The sequence below is a fragment of the Rasamsonia emersonii genome (assembly GCF_000968595.1).
Source record: "Rasamsonia emersonii CBS 393.64 chromosome Unknown ctg1118621760286, whole genome shotgun sequence".
In the NCBI taxonomy this organism is placed as follows: domain Eukaryota; kingdom Fungi; phylum Ascomycota; class Eurotiomycetes; order Eurotiales; family Trichocomaceae; genus Rasamsonia; species Rasamsonia emersonii.
Genome location: NW_013563104.1, coordinates 1 through 18,967, shown reverse-complemented (window position 1 = coordinate 18,967; position 18,967 = coordinate 1). Strand labels below are relative to the sequence as shown.

Genomic DNA, 18,967 nt, shown 5'->3' with positions numbered 1-18,967 from the left:
GGTTGAAGAGAAGAAGAATAGAGAATCAAGAAATAATCTCTCACTGGAGCTGTCTGTTGCTTATGATATATAGCTGTTGCAATGGCTCCTGGGATCGTGGACACGCCAGTGCCGGCAGCGCCAGCTGATAAGGCCTTGGAGCTGGCCCAGCTGACCCAGCACTACGACGACACTATCCGCTTCTACCTGAATGGGACCAAGGTCGTCCTAGAAAATGTCGATCCGGAACTGACACTTCTAGAATACCTAAGAGGCATCGGTCTGACGGGAACCAAGCTCGGCTGTGCTGAGGGAGGGTGTGGTGCCTGCACAGTGGTAGGTGAAGATTATTATACTCCGTACAGGACGCATTCACATGACGCGCTCCCGATATGGAAAGGTCCGGGGACAACTTTCTGACAGCAGTCCAGGTGGTGTCCTATATCAACCAGACTACGAAGAAACTCTACCATGCGTCCGTCAACGCCTGTCTGGCGCCCGTTGTCAGTGTCGATGGCAAGCATGTCATCACCGTCGAGGGCATCGGAAATGTCAAGAATCCCCATCCTGTCCAGCAGAGGATTGCAGTGGGAAATGGAAGCCAATGTGGCTTTTGCACGCCTGGAATTGTCATGGTAAAGCCTGCACAAGTACATGAAAGGATACAGTGGCTGACTCGTGATGTTTGATGGCAGAGTCTGTACGCTCTTCTCCGAAATAATCCTGAGCCTTCCCCACATGACGTCGAGGAGGCCTTCGATGGCAACCTTTGTCGGTGTACCGGCTATCGGCCTATCTTGGATGCTGCCCAGAGTTTTGCAACCCCCGGAGGATGCGGGAAGGCACGGGCAAATGGAGGCTCGGGCTGCTGCATGGAGAAGCAGAATGGGACCGGTGGATGCTGCAAAACCGCAGTCAGCAACGGAGAGAACGGCAGTGAACCGAAATTCCCTAGACCAGACTTCATACCTTATAATCCCGACACCGAATTAATCTTCCCGCCGGCCCTGAGAAAGCATGAATTCAAGCCGCTCGCGTTTGGCAACAAGAGAAAGAGGTGGTATCGGCCGGTGAATCTACTGCAACTTCTCGAAATAAAGAGCGTCTATCCGTCTGCTAAGCTCGTCGGAGGCAGCACGGAGACGCAGATAGAAATCAAATTCAAAGCAATGCATTACGATCCGTCCGTCTACGTCGGCGATATTCCGGAACTGAAGCAATATTCCTTCAAAGACGACCACCTGGAGCTGGGAGCCAATGTTTCCCTGACGGATCTGGAGCATATCTGCGACGAGGCTGTGGAACGGTACGGTCCCGTCCGGGGACAGCCCTTCAGCGCAATTAAGAAGCAGCTGCGTTACTTTGCTGGACGCCAGATCCGAAACGTGGCCTCGCCGGCGGGAAACCTGGCGACGGCGTCACCGATTTCCGATTTGAATCCCGTCTTCGTGGCGACGAATACTGTACTCGTGGCTAAGTCCTTGACAAAGGAGACGGAGATTCCCATGACCCAGTTTTTCAAGGGCTACCGGTCGACAGCTCTGCCACCGGACGCTGTCATCGCTAGCCTGCGTATTCCCGTGGCGCAGCCCGGCGACTTTCTCAGGGCATACAAGCAGTCAAAGAGGAAAGACGATGACATTGCCATCGTTAACGCGGCCTTGAGGGTTTCGCTGTCCGAATCGAACGATGTGACCAGTGCCAGTCTAGTGTATGGCGGCATGGCCCCGATGACAGTATCGGCCAAAAATGCAGAGCAATACATCGTTGGAAAGAAATTTACCAATCCGGAAACTCTGGAAGGGGTCATGAATGCATTGGAAAAGGACTTTGATCTGAAGTTCGGAGTCCCCGGAGGCATGGCCACCTACCGCAAAACTCTCGCATTCAGCTTCTTCTATCGGTTCTACCACGACGTCCTGTCGAATCTCCAAGTCAAGGAGACAGATATTGATCAAGACGTCATCGATGAGATTGAGAGAACTATTTCGTCTGGCAAGAAAGACCATGACGCGTCTCTGGCCTACCAACAGAGAGTTCTTGGCAAGCCAACCCCTCATGTGTCCGCGCTGAAGCAGTGCACCGGGGAGGCCCAGTACACGGACGACATTCCAACGCAGAAGAATGAACTGTACGGATGCATGGTTCTTTCCACGAAAGCTCGGGCCAAAATCCTCAAAGTGGATGTTGAAGCGGCTCTCAACATCCCGGGTGTCCATGACTATGTCGACCACCGCGATTTGCCATCCCCAGAGGCCAACTGGTGGGGAGCTCCCAAGAGAGACGAAGTCTTCTTTGCAGTCAATGAAGTCACTACTGCTGGTCAGCCGATTGGTATGGTGCTCGCCAGTTCGGCCAAGGTCGCCGAGGCGGCTGCGAGGGCCGTCAAGATCGAATACGAAGAGCTTCCTGCGATCCTCACGATCGAGGAAGCCATTGAAGCAGAGTCCTATTTCGAACACTATCGGTACATTAAGAATGGTGACCCCGAAGCTGCCTTTAAAGAAGCCGATCATGTCTTCCAGGGCGTCTCGAGGATGGGTGGCCAAGAACACTTTTACTTGGAAACGCAGGCTTGTGTTGTGATTCCCAAGCCTGAAGACGGTGAGATGGAAGTATTCAGCTGTACTCAGAATCCTACAGAGACGTAAGTTTACCAGCGGTGTCTCCGGCGTCACTGTTTCGACAGACTAACGCTGGATATTTACAGTCAGGCGTACGTCGCCCAGGTTACCGGTGTAGCTGCCAACAAGATCGTCACCAGAGTGAAGCGGCTGGGAGGTGGTTTTGGTGGCAAAGAGACCCGGTCGATTCAGCTGGCGGGAATCTGTGCTACTGCTGCCGCTAAGGTCAAACGACCCGTCCGGTGTATGCTCAACCGCGACGAGGATATCGTCACTTCTGGACAGCGGCACCCTTTCCTGTGCAAGTGGAAAGTTGGCGTGAGCAAGGAAGGGAAGCTCCTGGCCCTCGACGCCGATGTGTACTCCAACGGCGGGCATACACAGGATCTGTCGGGTGCTGTCATAGAGAGAGCCCTTTCTCACATCGACGGCGTCTACAATATCCCAAACGTCTATGTTCGTGGACGGGTCTGCAAGACCAATACTGTGTCTAACACGGCGTTCCGTGGCTTTGGAGGCCCACAGGGGATGTTCATGGCCGAATCGTTCATGTCCGAGATCGCAGACCATCTCGACATTCCTGTCGAAGAGCTGCGTCAGATCAACATGTATAAACCTGGAGACAAGACCCATTTCCGGCAGGAACTGAAGGACTGGCACGTGCCGCTCATGTACAAGCAGGTGATGGAAGAAAGCTCGTACATGGAGCGCCGTAAAGCAGTGGAAGAGTACAACAAGACGCACAAGTGGTCGAAGCGGGGGATGGCACTGATCCCGACCAAGTTTGGCATTTCCTTCACGGCTCTGTTCCTGAACCAAGCGGGCGCCTTGGTGCATATTTACCAGGATGGAAGTGTCCTGGTCGCTCACGGAGGCACCGAGATGGGTCAAGGTCTGCACACGAAGATGACCATGATCGCCGCCGAAGCGCTGCAGGTGCCGCCGTCCGATGTCTTCATCGCCGAGACGGCGACCAACACGGTCGCCAACACCTCGTCGACAGCAGCCTCAGCTAGCTCTGATCTGAACGGCTACGCCATATTCAATGCTTGCGAGCAGATCAACGAGCGTCTCCGGCCGTATCGGGAAAAGATGCCGAACGCGACGATGAAGGAGCTGGCCCAAGCCGCCTACTTCGACCGGGTCAATCTGTCGGCGAACGGGTTCTACCGGACACCGGACATCGGGTACGTCTGGGGGGAGAATAAGGGCCAGATGTTCTTCTACTTCACGCAGGGGGTGACAGCGGCGGAGGTGCAGGTCGACACACTGACAGGGGACTGGACGGCGCTGCGGGCGGACATCAAGATGGACGTGGGGCGCAGCATCAACCCGTCGATCGACTACGGGCAGATCGAGGGGGCGTTCATCCAGGGCCAGGGACTGTTCACGACGGAGGAAAGCCTCTGGCACCGCGCCTCAGGACAGATCTTCACCAAGGGCCCCGGCACCTACAAGATCCCCGGCTTCCGCGATATCCCGCAGGTGTTCAACGTCTCGCTGCTGAAGGACGTCGAGTGGGAGAACCTACGGACGATCCAGCGGTCTCGCGGCGTGGGCGAGCCACCGCTGTTCATGGGCAGCGCGGTCTTCTTCGCCATACGCGACGCGCTCAAGGCCGCGCGGAAGCAGTGGGGTGTGACCGAGGTCCTGCAGCTGCAGAGCCCGGCGACGCCGGAGCGGATCCGAACCAGCTGTGCGGATCCCATTGTCGAGAGGGCTAGAGTGGTTCCTAAAGAGGGGGAGAAGAGTTTCTTTGTTGCTATCTAACATACGCGTGTGTGTGTGTAGTGTTTTCAGTTTGCATTGGATAATAATGATGATGATGATGATATTGTTACCACATGTCCGAGAATCTATTATTGTAGGGACTGAAATAATGAATGAATTGTTTTTTTTTTTGCAGTGATCAACCCATACAATTCTACGTACAGTAGTACATCAGAGAACTAGCTCATAGGAGAAAGTATGTATGTATGCAATGTACAGGACATATATACGTAGATGTATATACCCAACAGAATGATTATGTGATACATATCACCCGAATTTAGGTAGATCCTTATTATATATTGTCCATCTATCTTGTCTACCTTAAGTGCATGTATGTAGGTACCGACTCTCAGAACAGGAAACAAAGAATCACATTAAAAAATGATATTTTTTTTGGTTTATTGTGACTGTTATCTGTTATTGATTCATTGTTTCTGGTTGAAGAATGAAAGAAAGAAAGAAAAGTCAAAGAAAAAAAAAGAACTTTTAGGGATGAACAGTCCACAAACAGACAACCAATAAACATCTACCACCCAGATGCCCAACAGAGAAAAGAGATAGAAAGAAGAGTTTGTATGAACGTGGCTGGATCTAATACTCTTAGGAATTTGACTAAGTCGGGTGCTTGCTTATGTATGTCTGTGTATGGTACGTGTATGTGCATATGAAATACAGTAGTACATGCAAGTAAGTAATAACCGGGAAGAAAAAGAATCAGCCAAGCATGAAAAGATCAAGGTCAATGTCAAAAGTCAAAATCTATATCCAATACTTTATCTAGATATTCAAAACTAGTGCTTCTCGTCTCCATACTCGATATACGAACTCCCCCGGAGAAGCACGGAAGAGGGCACTTTGTGCTTCAGAGCGGCGCCATACTCGCGCTGGCCTGCAAAGCCCAGTTTTCGGTCCTGGTAGTTGGATTCGTCTTCTATTTCTCTCTCTCGTCTGTCCATGCGCGTCGCGAATGGCGTGGCTGGTCTTCCGGGGCGGTAGCTTCCTGCTGCTGCTGCCTTTTCGTCTTGGATGGAATCGTCGCTGCGACCGCCGCCGGTCATGATGGGCAGGTCGATGCCTGCGTCAGCTGGGGACCGCACTTGTCCTGGGACGACGACCGGTCTGCCGCCCTCCCCTCGAGGCCGGTCCCGGCCGCAGCAGAGCAGCAGCGCGCGGATGATACCGATCAGCGCGACCAGAACCCACGCAAGAACAATCACTGTCGAAATGACGGCCTCAGTGTGGATCGTGTCCTCCAGCTCGTTCGTCACCTTGGCGACTACCTCGCTGATCTTGTTAGACGTCGTGTCGCCCGGGTCGGCCAGGAAGCTGTCGGACTGGTTCTTCCCCGCGATGCTGGCCGCAGCCCCGAGGGAGAAGGTGTTGTTCGAAAACTCGGGGATGTTGATGTGCGCGTGGTCCGACACCCATGTCAGCCCCTTCTGGATGCTCTGTACCTTCATCTCGACCAGACAGTCGAACACGCCCGTAACCGGCTGGTACAGGATTGTGCCGCCGAAGGTGTCGTTCAGCACCTCGTTGGTCTTGTCAAGGAACGTGTTGAGCGTGTCGTTCAGCGCCGTCGCGCTGATGTTGACCCAGCCGAAGAGCTTGTCGTTGATGTCCGCGTTCGTCGAGTTGATTACCTGATTCGCTCCGATCGCCCACTGCTCAGACGCGTTGTTCAGCGATGCGACCACTTTGTCGGCGAATCCAGTAACCTCTGCCGTCAGTTCTGGTACCCCTTTCTCCACCGCCCGCAGGAGAATGTATTGACACAGGCACGAGAACAGGCCCGCCACGCCTAGTGCGAGGAGTAGTAGGGCCGGCGTCGACGTCGCGTAGGCAAAGGCCCATCGCACAAGAATCTGCCGACGACTATTGCTGAAGAAGCTGGCCGCCTTGATCCCTGCGGTCGATGTGTATGGACGCGTGACGATATACACCACATCCAGCGGATCGTGGGCCTCCTTGCGAACGAGCAGGGACCGCTCCTTCATGGACCGCCAACGCCAGATCTCGCGAAAGGCCACTGGGATGCAGACCAGCACGGCGGCGATGGTGAGAACAGCAATGAAAACTTTGCGCGCCACGACGAGCGTGTCGGCCACCCCGTTGAAAAACTTATTGATGCCGTCGTTCTCGCCGCAGAAGGACAGCTGCTCCTTGGCGGGGACGGGGAAGACGGAGCTGTTGAACTGATAATCGCCCAGTGATTCGTTGATGAGCTTCTTCAGGTCCTCGAACGGGGTCTCGATGGCAGTGGTTGTGAAATTCTTGACCTGGTCGAACGTGGGCACGGAGGCATTGATCTTGTTGAGTTCGTCGTTGATGGAGGACGGCAGCTGGAGGTGATCCAGAGAGTCGATCTCCTTGCTCAGATCGAGAGTGGGCACCTTCTTGCCAAAAAGGCTCGCAACGCTGTTGACGCCTTCGAGGAAAGTATTAAGGGCATTTTCGAAATCCTTGACCCCATTACCAATGTCTTTGCCGATGTCGGGCAGGGTCTTGTTGAGAAAGGATGTTATGTCTTCAATTATGCTCACGCCTGCTTCCACACTGCCTCTGATCACCAGAGTGATCAAACACAGGTATGTCTGGACTAGGAAGTCGATGTAGAAGAGCACGAGCCCCTCGACGCCTGTGATGGTCATTTGGAGCATCTCTACGAGTCCATGGACTGCTTTCGTGACCCCATCCGCAGCCATTTCATTGACTCCCTGGGACATATAATGCGGCATGGATGCCATGGCACTCCCCATGGACTCGACACTCGTACAGGCCGACAGGGCTTGGACCCTTGCGGAAGCCATTTGCCCTTGCAGGCTTTGGATCGCCAGCAGGACTCTGACGAGCACTAGCAGCAGCAAGACTGTCCATCGATTGATCCACACCTGAGACAATCGCGCCTTCAGACCGAGGTAGGGAGTGATGCCATCGGGATCGAGAAACGGAGGAGGGCCCTGAGAGGCTGGACCATCGTGGGCAGCATACGGCGGAAGTAGAGGGAATATCGAGCGGCCAAATCTGGAGAAGACCATGATTTCACGGCGTAAGCAATATGAGGCACTGAAGGATGAATGAGGGCTGCGGCCAGCACAGGTCCTTGGCAGAGATCGAATGGAACAGATGACGTTGTACAAGTGGAATAAGAGTTTTGAGGGTTGTGAGAAGTGTGTAGGTGTCTACACAAATCATTCGACTCGGCTGTACAGAGACAGCATGGAAAGGATTAGGTAGACCGAGAGGATAGTCGATAGGAAATTGAGAAACGAGAAAAAGAAGCAGATTGAGAGCAGACAATGGAAAATCATGAGTCGTAGTGCTGATGAATCACAATGGGTGATTGTTATTGTTTCTGCATGGGGGTTTATTGTTTGTGAATAAAGGAGTGAATCATAGTCCAGACAAAGACAACGCGACAATGGGCATGCTGAGCAAGATGTATCACGCAGTAAATCGTATAAGCCAGATTTTCTCAGAACCATATTCTTGCAAGTTCCCACCGACCATATAAAGTAATGAAAGACTCGGCCAGGCGGCGGGACACGCGCTATGGCGGCAGCCATGATGCCCAGTCACTGTCAAAAATAGGCATGATTCAAAACACTCGCATGGAAACAGTAGACAGTGGGCCATAGCATGCTGGAGCAGAAGTTGAAAATAGGATAGCTTTGAGGCAGATTCGGCACTGTCACTGGCGCCTTTCCATCGGGTGAAGGCGGCCAAACATCTGCGAGTCAGCATCATACCGTAAAAAGACGGGGTAGCCGCCAGGGTGGATGGCAGGACGTTGTGCAGAGAGCATCAGATCCAGTCATCTGTTCCCCGCTCATAGGACTCGAGAACGAATGGAATTAGGGTGGAAAACATGTCCGTCCCCGGGCGCCACATACACATCGCAGGGCATCAGGCCTAACGAGATCTGAATCTGGGGCAGCCACAGGATCGTCGTAAGCAGAGCCAATCAGCTGTGCTCGATAGCTTGGCACTGGACAGCTAATGGAGCTAGTGGCCTGAGTCTTTGCACCATGATGGCTGGCTACCCCTGCCACGATTCTTTGGCTTTTGCCATGAAATTCGATTTCTCAGTAAGCAGGAGAGGGAAAAGCAAGCGCTGGCCAGTGGGAAGTTACTTTGTATGGAAGGAAGCGGATCCACGGCACGTGCCGACGCTAACCCGGACGACTTCTACTTCAAATTAGATCACCACGCCTTTTTTTTCTACCGAGTATTGCTTTGTCACAAGTTCCTTGTTCTCTGAATGCACAGCGGCCACAGCCTTCGAGTGTTGAGTTCTTCACGTGACGCCGTCAAGGCGCGCTTGACGTGGAAACGGGCGCGTAACGAACGGACCACAGCCAATCAACCGCCCCTGCGGCGCCTCTGTTGAAACACTTGCATAAAACCCTGAGCAGACAGGGCGACTCGTATCCCCGCTGCAGCGCTTATCTGCAACGCGGTTGCGTTTCAAGATAGTTATTTATGGGATTGTAAGGCGGCGATGAGCTGATGATGGTGGTGCTTTTGATTCTATTCCTGTCTCCGTCCTTACTCATTACGCTACGCCAGCACAGCGGCTACCTCGCAAGCCAGTACCAGGTGAGTATCGAACAGCGCCTAAACAGAAAGGTTTCTTGAAACAATCGAATGGAGTATCGTATGATCTGCCAGCCCATTCGACAAGGAAGTATCACTACAGAAAGCGCAGACATTCTCTAGTAAATCACAGAGACTGCAGGCAGCCACCATGATCATTCAGTATTCAAAAAATATAGGCGGCTAACTTAGATCCAGTAAAAGCCCCTGCTGAAATGTCAAGTCAAATGATGAGTTATTGTGTACGGAGTAGATCTTCCCTTCATCTCAATGTGGGTCAACGTTGCATATATATGTGTCAATACGTCCATGTATCTATTCTGGGTTGATAAGCAGGCGGCTATTCTAAAAATATTCCGAATGGTGTTGTCTTTTGAACTTGCAGAGTCTATTATTTTTTCGAGCAATCAACACAAGCTCATCAATTCCGTTATTATCGATCTCGAAGGAGATCATAATACACGGTTATCCGATGCACTCGTGGCTCTAATTGATCGGGGAGAGAAAACCCAAGGAGGCAATATTTAGCACTTCCTAATGCGGGTATCTTTCCTGCCAATTAGTGGTCTGTGCTTGTGGCTGGTGTTCGGTGCTGAGATCTCGAAGAATCCAACGATGCAAGGTTGAGGCTTTTCACCTTCTCAGGCAAGTAGACGATGGAAGAAATAAGACAAAGCGAATATGAAAGAAAGTGAAGAAGGTACCTCCATAGTCTGTAAGTCAGGAGAAACAACAAGTCGGATCTCGAAATAAATTCATCTCGCCCGCTCTTAGCAATATATTCACACTTGATCTCTGGTAAGCCCACTCGTTATCCTATGACTTGGTCGAAATGGTAGAAGAGAATCACCCCGTGACTCTGCCCCCAAAGGCGCCTGCAAGAAGACCAGCAACATTTGTACTCCCATCCTCTCTCAAGCCGCCTATGTTCTCCACATCTCTCATCTGTTGGTCAATCGTCTCCCCCATGCCGGAGGCATGCAGGATTTCGGCCAGGGTGCAGTGAACATTCAAAAGTATTGGATTAGGCAAAGAGACATCTTCTACGCCTGTTGCAGAGCAGAATCTAACCTTTAGATCCTTCGGCAGCAGGGTCAAGAAATCGTTGGTGAACTTGGGGTAAGTTTTAAGACGGTAAACGTTGGCGTCATCCTTAGATAAAAAAATGCCATTAGCAAATAGATGACAGACAGCTGGAAATGAATTACATATGCGTACTGTGGCCAGAAAGGCGAATGAAAATCTCCCAAACTCCTTATGTAGGTAGGCAGTCATTGTAATGGCGTTGGATGGATCATTTATATCAGTAGAACTCATCGCAGTTCTTCTAATTTCGGGAAAGCAGCGGTACAAGGCGGCCCACATTTCAGACGCGGGTTTGGATGGCGTCTAGAGAAATATTAGCACAGGTTTGTTATAACTATGGCGACTGAGAGTCAAACATCTGTGTCCTTGTAAGAAATATGGAATGATATGCGCAACTTCCACATCAGCATGTCTTTCATTCTGTGGGCTCCCAAGCTCCTCCCATCGACTCAAATCCATATTCTGTGTGACGACGCATCGATGATTGTCTCGTCGCAGACAATCTTGACGCAGGTTCTTCTTTCAAGTACTTGGTGGTGGCAGTTCTCCTGCAACGTCGTTTACTTGCGACTGCCTCGTAGAGTGAGGTGAACTTTTCACCGAGCTCTTCTGACTGGACGTTTTCACTATGTGGCTAGTCAACAGATCATGCATCAAAGTAAGTTGAATAATTGAATTTACTGGGATACAATAGGGCAATGCAGAGGTTATCAAAGACGCCAAACAATCGGCTATCGTCGTTTCCGCAATTGATCACGTCTCTGGCAACCGACTTTCTGCCGCCCGGGGGTAACAAATCGATAAACGCATGTAGACAGCGAACCAGTTTTTTGTCTTTCTGGCCCATTGAGGGTCTATAGCTATTGACTCTGGCTTTTGCCTGGGCAGCCAAGTCGTGCCACTCAGAGGCGGGCGGCGTAGACAGACTACTCAGGATAGATGCCTGCCGTAACTCTGGTCTCTCAACGTCGCCGAATCGACGGCGCTGGGCTGGAGGAAGTGCTTCATGTTCGGGGGCCTCGTCAGCAAGACGGCGGCGGGACCGGCGACGCGACTGTGGCTGCTGGGACGATCGTGGGGGCATCTCATTCTCGACAAACCACCTGACTAAGAGAACTGGAGGGACAAAAGTACTGGGCTCTGGCGGATTACGAGTGTTGTATCGGACGAAGAGATGGAAGAATTAAAGGAGCATCTTGACAGTAAGCATGAGAATAAAAAAGGCAGTACTCTATAGAGTTCAAGTCAGCTTTGAGGACACTGTAGACGGGGAGACTCTGAGCCATTTTTCCCGGAAGAAACTGGTCCATTGCTCCGTGCAGAGAGTGACATCAACTGAGCCAGCTTTCCAGTGTGTACATGTAATAATTGTATACATAGATAATCAATAAGCTTTATCTCAGGGTGATAAAAGGGTAGAACATATTCTTCCAGATTGCCTATTTCCTTTTCTCAGCTGAATTTATTTACTCTATCAACTGGGCTTAATGAAACGACTACATATATATCTGCATGCAGCATGGAAGACCTCCAAGAACCTCCCTTTCTCTGGGAAATGAAGATATACTGCTGCGCCTGTGGGACGCTGATTGAACTAGATACAGAAACCGAAGGGTCCACGTCTATCCTCGGCGCGCTTCGCAAGGAATTCCCTGCACCGCCTCCCAAGCGTAGGTCCAAGAGTGCGCGCAATGTCAAATTATTCATAGCAGATTACCATGTCATGATTATTACCCGCTGTAATTTATGTATGATAAAAACTAAAAGAAAAATCCATTTAGTTGTCAAAGATTACCAGAATGGTCACGAGGGACAGTGTCAATGCCGGCTCTCAGGAATCGGTCAGCTCGACGAGGCCATAGAAACCTCGTCCTTCGCAGTCCCTCGAGATCGGAATGCAGCCGTTCTTGGATGGCCCTGGAAACAGCCCAGGAAAGGGGCCATCGAATCCGTCTTCTTAGCCGAAGATCTGCAAATGACCTCTTATTACCAAGGGCCATGGCCCCGGCGACCAGAGCGGTATGGGTACCCTGTGCATGCGCGCTGCTGGAGCTTGATTGAGCGCTTCATCGGCCCCGATGTCGAGATGCACCTGGCGACTTTTGTGGAGGCCCTTCGACGACGATTCAGGAAACGGATCAATCCACCCAATTTTGATGTACCAGATGGGAACTTTGACTTATATCCCACTCGCTACGAGACGTTGAGCTCCAAGACGCGATATCTCTTTCGAGACCCGGTCCAAATCCCGCAAGTGGGGCGTCTGTTAAAGAATGCAGTGATAACGAAGAAAACTAGACAGCTGCCTCTTCAGGACCGGGATGGAGAAAGAGAAGAAAGAATTACCAAGCAGTATGACATTAGGCAATCATCTCGCCGCTTATTAGCGCTTGGTAGAAGCCCTTTTGGTGCTGTCGACCTCCCGCTAGATATCCAGTATCTCATTCTGGACTAGCTGGACTACTGCGACATCGCCGTTTTACGCGCAGCATTCACCGGCCCCTTCGAATGGCGCGTGCCGGACTCATACTGGTGACGAAGGGCGCCTCGGACGTTGGTCTATGAAATCCAGGATCTCGTCAACAATATTAATAGTAACAAGTCAACTGATTCAGATATCGATATCGAGATAGACTGGGAACGCCTCTGTCTCCAGGCTGAAAAGCTCGTCCGGACATCGTTGCAGTTGCGGAACCGACAGCGGATTATGAGGATTTTAGAAGGCACCAAGAGTCTTTTCAATCAAATGATAAACAAGGACGATCACGATGATCATGTGCAGGAAGTATGTGATTCTGATGAGAGTGACTGCGATGAAAACGGCTATGATGGGAATTGTCAGAGATGGGGATAGGATAGTGCTTAATTGAATCGATTAATTAATACTCTAGACCTGACATACCTAGCTGGTATAAATCTTCCCAAATTGAAAAAAAAATTAATCTAAAACTTGGTCTTCCCTATCTTAAAATATTTCTAGGTAGTAAATATTTACTAAATATAATTCTTTTGAGGTATATGCCTAATATGTGGATAATAGATGTGAGCAATTATATAAAGTAGTAGATAAGAGATTTTATTATTGGTGTTTTGCAGATTTTTGAACGATATTTTTACCTGCCTAGGAAGGAGGGACCAATTTCACTCTCTCCGCTAGCCCATAACTGGCCTAGTCGACCGAGGTAGTCTCGACGTCTATCCATCCTGTAAGCAGAAGATCTACTTCTCGTGCTAGTTGTTCTGATCTCATCTGGTAACTAGACTATGAAATTTCTATAATGCTATTTATAACTCCATTTATAACTCAATAGAGCTATCTCTCGGCCCATGGAAGCGAATACCCTACTACATTCTCGCCTCCCAACGTCGATGGATCGATGCAGATATACGTACATGTACTCTTTGGCGAAGTTGTTGTCCAATATATTTTGTTTATTGAGCAGTTTATGCATGATGGATATCACGAGATCGTTTTCAAGACTAAGCGTATACCTACAGAATAGCCAATTGGTTTTATTAGGTTCTACGTGCAGCATATCTACAATCACAATCGTTCTTCCGACACTCTGCATTTCTATCTCGATGTTTGTTCGAAATTGATTCTCCTCCAAAACGAGGATCTGTCAATTGAGGTGTATATGTTGAAGAATCATCAACTCGTCGTTCAAATTCCAAGGCAGGATAGTCAGAAAATGGTCTTACGTCTTTGCGATGGATGCCTCAAGTTTTTCAAGGAAAATTCTTCACAGTGGAAAGCCACGTTGTGATAGAATGTCTTGTCAGAATTTGCTAGCCATCTGATCAGTTCACAGGTAGATAGAATTGCTGGATTGGGAATTAACTGAAATCTCTGTGAGAAACAGAGGAAGAAAAGAAGTGAAAGTATAGGGGTGACTAGTTTCTAATCACATTCACTGAAATGAATTCTGAACGGTGAAAACCAGCAGTTTCCCATGAGGAGCCTGTTGCTTAGGGGAGCTCATTCACTGCTGGCATTGCAAACAATCACACACATTTGCTCACTCTGTTGTCAAAACAACTCCCCAAACACGCTCCCTTTACCACACGCTTCCACCTCATCGCATTGCCATCACAGTACAAAAACATTGGCTTTATGAGCTTCAGCTTCAGAACGCCGAGAAATCAAACAGGTAAGCATACTCTTGCTTGAAATCATTATCCAGATCATTGTTTTTGATGCTTGATGTGATATCGGGCATATAATGAAGGGAAGAGAGAAAATACCAAAGTTTAGAAAGAATCTCATATCTGTCTGACATCGTGATTAAGAATACCAGATCATCTCCAACTACACTCTGTTACACCAGATCAACTTGCACTGCCCTCATGGGATCCCCTCCTAGTGCAAGTACGATGCAGCCAGAGCATTCGTCTGAGAACCGTGATCCTTCTGATCTAGCTCTCTCGATGACTCCTCCAGCGGGTCATGCCGAGCCTGGCGGGGGTTCAGGCAGTGCCTTCACTACTATCTTCCAGCATATAAGAGACATCTTCTTCCACTCCGAGGACGACACTCTCTGTCTTCTCCTCAAAGACTGGACTACCAGCTCAGTTTCTGCTCAAGTCGTCTCACCACCTCCAAACTTCTCTTTTGAACCTGGGCAATACATCCACGACGAGCCTTTGGAAGACGGCCGCCTGCGGTTTTGTGTCAAAGTCCCAGCGGAATATCCCAGTGGCAAGCGGGGATTCTTCACCGTCGTCCAGACGTTTCTGGAGAGAAAAGACATCTTTGGCATCAGGGCCGTCTACCTCCAGGAACTGGCCATCGAAAAGTTCTTGTCATCTCTCAAGGACGACTTCAAGGCCAAGTCCAAAGCTACCGGTAAGAACAAAGGCAAGGGCCCAAAGGGCAAGCGCCTCAAGTGGAAGAACCCCTTCACGGTCTTTGGCTGTCGCGTTGTTTGGGCACACGACCTTTCCACCCCAGAAACGCTCTATTTACGTGTCCGTTGCGTTGACAAAGACACGTCTGCCTTGGTGGTCGTGGACACAAACGACCTCTCCTACAAGATCGGTCTCTCCTCTGACAAAGTATGCCCATCACTGCTGACATTTACCTTTTTCTCCTTGCTCACAAAGTGGCAGACCAAGTTCATCAACGCCGCTACTCTCCATCTTCATATTCAACTTCGCCTCTTTTGGTGGCAGACTTACTTCCATAAAATGGCCGTTCAGCACCTGGGATCATGGACGGGCCAGGCCACTCCGGAGGACCAGTGGTGGTGGTCTGTTATCCAAGGGCACCGTGAACAATGCTATGAACAACCTGCGGCAGAAGTGACTCACAGAGATCTTACAACTGAAGGTACTCACGTGGAGAGTCCACAAGAAGAAACCTCTGAAAACCTCATGACGGGAGAGACTCATGGAGATCTCACAACTGAAGACACTCACAAGGAACTCCCAAAGGAAGAGACTCCCAAAGAACTCACGACAGAAGATGCTCCTGAAAACCTCATCGTGGAAGAACCTGAGGAAGTGACTTCTCCACATGCTTCTACAAACGATGTTTCTGCCGAAGCAAAGGCACCTATTGCGTACGATGTTCCAGTTGCAAATATCGATAATCCCAACGCGCTTCAGCAACCAGAGCCCCCAGCCGCAGAAGCGTCGTCCTCCCAACCTCAGAAATCCAAGAACAAAAAGAAGAAAAACAAGAAGAAGAAAGGAAACAAAGCTGCGGGGCCTGGACACATGGAGCCTAATGGTACTCCTGTCACTCTTCAACAGGAAGCCCCCTCTCATTCTGTTTCATCGATTCCTGTCCATGAACCTTCGACTACATCACGACTTCCTTCATTCGAGGCCACGGCTCAGAGCGACGCTGAACTTCAGCATCAAGTCGCAATCACTGTTTCCTCGACCACATTGCAGCTTGCTTCATCTGATACCACGGCTCAGAGTCACACTGAACAGCTTCAAGGCATTTCTTCTTCTGAATCTCAGTCGACTTCTCTTGTCGAGACTTCAGAGGCATCCCAGAGCCTCGACTCATCTCAAGACCACACGCCGTCAATCAGTCTCACTCATCTTCCTCAAGATACCACTACTTCACAACCTCATTATGGGACTACAGGGCACAACCTTGTTTCAGAATCTACACCTGCTCAGCCAATTTCTGAAGAGACACCGCAGGCCACAAAGGCGAATGGGGAGGACAAGTCCAATACATCTACTACCGAAGAGGCTACTATGACTCTTGTCGGGACAGGTCCGACTCCAGATGAGCCATCATCTCTCTCTCACGACAACCACGCTATTGAAAACACCGCGAAACCTACCAAACTAGCTACAACTCCAGCACACGATTCCTTTGACGACTCTCTTTCCGAAGAGAAACCAGTCAAGGAAGCTGCAACGCCCAATCACACTTCTGACAAGTCTCTGCTCGAAGAGACCCCCGCGTCATCAAACGAAAAAGACCAGATCGAAACAGCATCGGACTTCAAGCGTCCAACTCGTTCTCACGGCCGGCGCCGTCGTCGTACCAGACTTTCTTCTGTATCCAGCTCGATACTTTACACGATTGCTGAATCTGATGATGACTCGCATACTGAAGGAGATGACCACCAGTCTGAGGGCAACAAACAACTGCAGATTGAGAACGACATGCTAGTCTCTCAGGACGTTGAGCCTGTCACGTCCGAAATCTCTCCTGAACACAACATCCCAACTTCTGCTCAGCCGAGTCCCAAGAAAAATGACAAGAAGAGCAAGAAGAAGAATCGCGGCTCGGAATCATCTGCAATTGAAAGAACTACCACTGGTACACCGACTATCGTAACTCAAAGAAGCAACAATACATCCACCAAAACTCAAGACGCACAAGTTGGCATTCAACGCTCCGCTAGAAACGCGAGCGGTACATTCTTGCAAGACCATTCTACTCAGCGATCGGAGACTCGTCCTTCACCAGTGCCATCCGGCTCGCATACTTCTCGCCCCGAATCCGATCTACAACAAGCTGGTGGCCAAGGTGAATGGAACGTCGTCTCACGGGCCCGAAAATCTCAACCATCTTCTGCACGCACTTTTCCGGCACCGCGCACTTCTGCAGCACCACGCACTACCGAGAAAACGCAGCTGGCGGGAATCAGCCGTACGACAAGCAGCCGTTCGACGGAGGCCAGACAATTTCAAAATCAAGAGAGACAACAGACTTCGACAGCTAGCCCTACACAAAAACCATCCGAGAGAAGAGTCTGGAACCTTGTCTCCCATCCGCCTCCTGTTCTGAACGACGCTGATTTCCCCCCTCTGCCATCGCAGAGGAAGCCGCAGCAAGAACAAGGGCCCACAATCGCTGCCACAGCGTCTGCAAACAGCAGCACCACTGATCTAACTCAGTGGTCCGGCTGCAAGACCGAAACAACCGTCCGGTCCGTCAAAGGAGACGACGACGACGACGACAACGACCACGACAACCAGACCGGGTTGGAGCGCGATGAAGCCAAACCGTCTCCCGCTGTCACTGCCCAAACCAACAACAACAACGCCGAGACAGTGTCCGGGCAGCGGGAGACAACATCGCGACCGCACGATCGAGGAGCCCTTCCCTCGGCGAGCACCGCTTCGTCGTCGCAGCCGAGCCAGCCGGGCCCGCGGCGCCCCGCGGGGTGGTTCTGGCAACTCGACAGCCACGGGTTCCCGTGCGCGCTGGCCGGCTGCGACAAGCGTTGTAGCTCGTGGGATGGCGCGTCCGTCATCTGTCCGCGGTGCGGACCGTACTCGGAGGTCCGCTACTGCGGCGAAGAGCACCTCTTCGCCGACATCAAGGCGCACTGGCCTTACTGCGGGCAGATGACGTTCCGCCATCCCTGCCGGGAGAGCTCTATTCCCCGGCAGCAGAGGGAAGGGCCGCCGCTGCTGCCCAGCCGCCACAACTGGGACACCCCCGAGCGGCACCGACAGGCCGTCCGCCACGCCGTCGACCGCTCGGGGGACTACTTCATCTTCAGTGACTGGGCGGACTGGATGGCGGCTGGGCAGCCGGACGACATCCTCGACGTACGGTGCTCCAACCGCGTGGTCTGGGTCGTCTCCTTTGACGACCGGGAGGACAGGGACCGCTTCCGCCGGGTGTTGGGGGTGTGTTTATTCGGTGAGTCTTTTCTCGCTCTTTCTTTCTTTTTAATCTCGCTATCTCCTGACATCAAGCTAACAATATTTCTGACAGCCTCCATCGAAGTGGTCCCACTCGTCGGATACCTCTTCCGCATGATACGGGACAATCTCCGCGTCCGGGGGGTATGGAACAGCGAGCTCGACGCCGCGCTTCGGTACCAGATGAAGCACGAGCTCGCCGTGCCCTTACTCCCCGCGACGACGGGGACCCGGCACGCCTGTCAGACGGACTGGGACGGGCGCAGCCGACGCGCCTGCCCAGACCCTGTCTGCCAGGCCGAGTACGTGCCGCTCCTGGGCGAGTCGGCCATGGGGATGGGCGCAGGCACCGCCGGAGGAGCGGGCGGATTCCGCCGCCTCTGCGACTACTGGGAGGCCAACTTCTGGCTCCTCCGTGCGGCGCGCCTCACCCACCCCCATGTCGCCCAGGTAGCGGCCCGTACGCGCGGAGAGGGGTTCGACGAGGTCCTCCCGGAGGACCGACGGTTGTTTCGGCGCGGCGAGGGCTGGGACGGTGCCGGGACTGGGGAGATGGAGATCGAGGGTCTCCAGTTTTGAAGTGACTGGAAGACTTGTTTTTATTTCGGGGTAGGGGACCTCGATCTCTAGCTCTCCAGTCCCGTGCATGCGTCCACCTCCCCGGGGAAAGTTGACGAGGTGGGGAGAGGGGGGAGGGGGAGGGGAAGGGGGAAAGGAAAAAAATCAAAAAAAAAAAGAAAGAAAANAAANANAANANAANANANANANANAGANAGTAGTAG

The 18,967-nt window shown here is 51.4% G+C and overlaps 5 protein-coding genes across 5 annotated transcripts; 3 read left to right on the top strand and 2 right to left on the bottom strand.

Annotated features, from left to right (window-relative positions):
* Positions 1–81: 81 nt before the first annotated feature.
* T310_5454 (Xanthine dehydrogenase) lies at positions 82–4,373 on the top strand (the record flags this gene model as incomplete). The annotated part of the gene is made up of 4 exons (XM_013471668.1): positions 82–315; positions 411–614; positions 675–2,626; positions 2,690–4,373. 4 exons carry the CDS (start codon positions 82–84, stop codon positions 4,371–4,373), a joined length of 4,074 nt encoding a protein of 1,357 aa, XP_013327122.1.
* Positions 4,374–5,167: 794 nt separating this feature from the next.
* Positions 5,168–7,414, bottom strand: T310_5453 (Plasma membrane fusion protein prm1; the record flags this gene model as incomplete). The annotated part of the gene is made up of 1 exon (XM_013471667.1): positions 5,168–7,414. One exon carries the CDS (start codon positions 7,412–7,414, stop codon positions 5,168–5,170), a length of 2,247 nt encoding a protein of 748 aa, XP_013327121.1.
* Positions 7,415–9,818: 2,404 nt separating this feature from the next.
* T310_5452 (uncharacterized protein) lies at positions 9,819–11,344 on the bottom strand (the record flags this gene model as incomplete). The annotated part of the gene is made up of 3 exons (XM_013471666.1): positions 9,819–10,361; positions 10,882–11,174; positions 11,227–11,344. The coding sequence occupies 3 exons, from the start codon at positions 11,342–11,344 to the stop codon at positions 9,819–9,821; spliced, it is 954 nt and encodes a 317-aa protein (XP_013327120.1).
* A 233-nt stretch (positions 11,345–11,577) lies between these two features.
* Positions 11,578–12,513, top strand: T310_5451 (uncharacterized protein; the record flags this gene model as incomplete). Its single annotated transcript, XM_013471665.1, has 2 exons — positions 11,578–11,728; positions 11,840–12,513. The coding sequence occupies 2 exons, from the start codon at positions 11,578–11,580 to the stop codon at positions 12,511–12,513; spliced, it is 825 nt and encodes a 274-aa protein (XP_013327119.1).
* A 1,892-nt stretch (positions 12,514–14,405) lies between these two features.
* T310_5450 (uncharacterized protein) lies at positions 14,406–18,764 on the top strand (the record flags this gene model as incomplete). Its single annotated transcript, XM_013471664.1, has 1 exon — positions 14,406–18,764. One exon carries the CDS (start codon positions 14,406–14,408, stop codon positions 18,762–18,764), a length of 4,359 nt encoding a protein of 1,452 aa, XP_013327118.1.
* Positions 18,765–18,967: the final 203 nt, after the last annotated feature.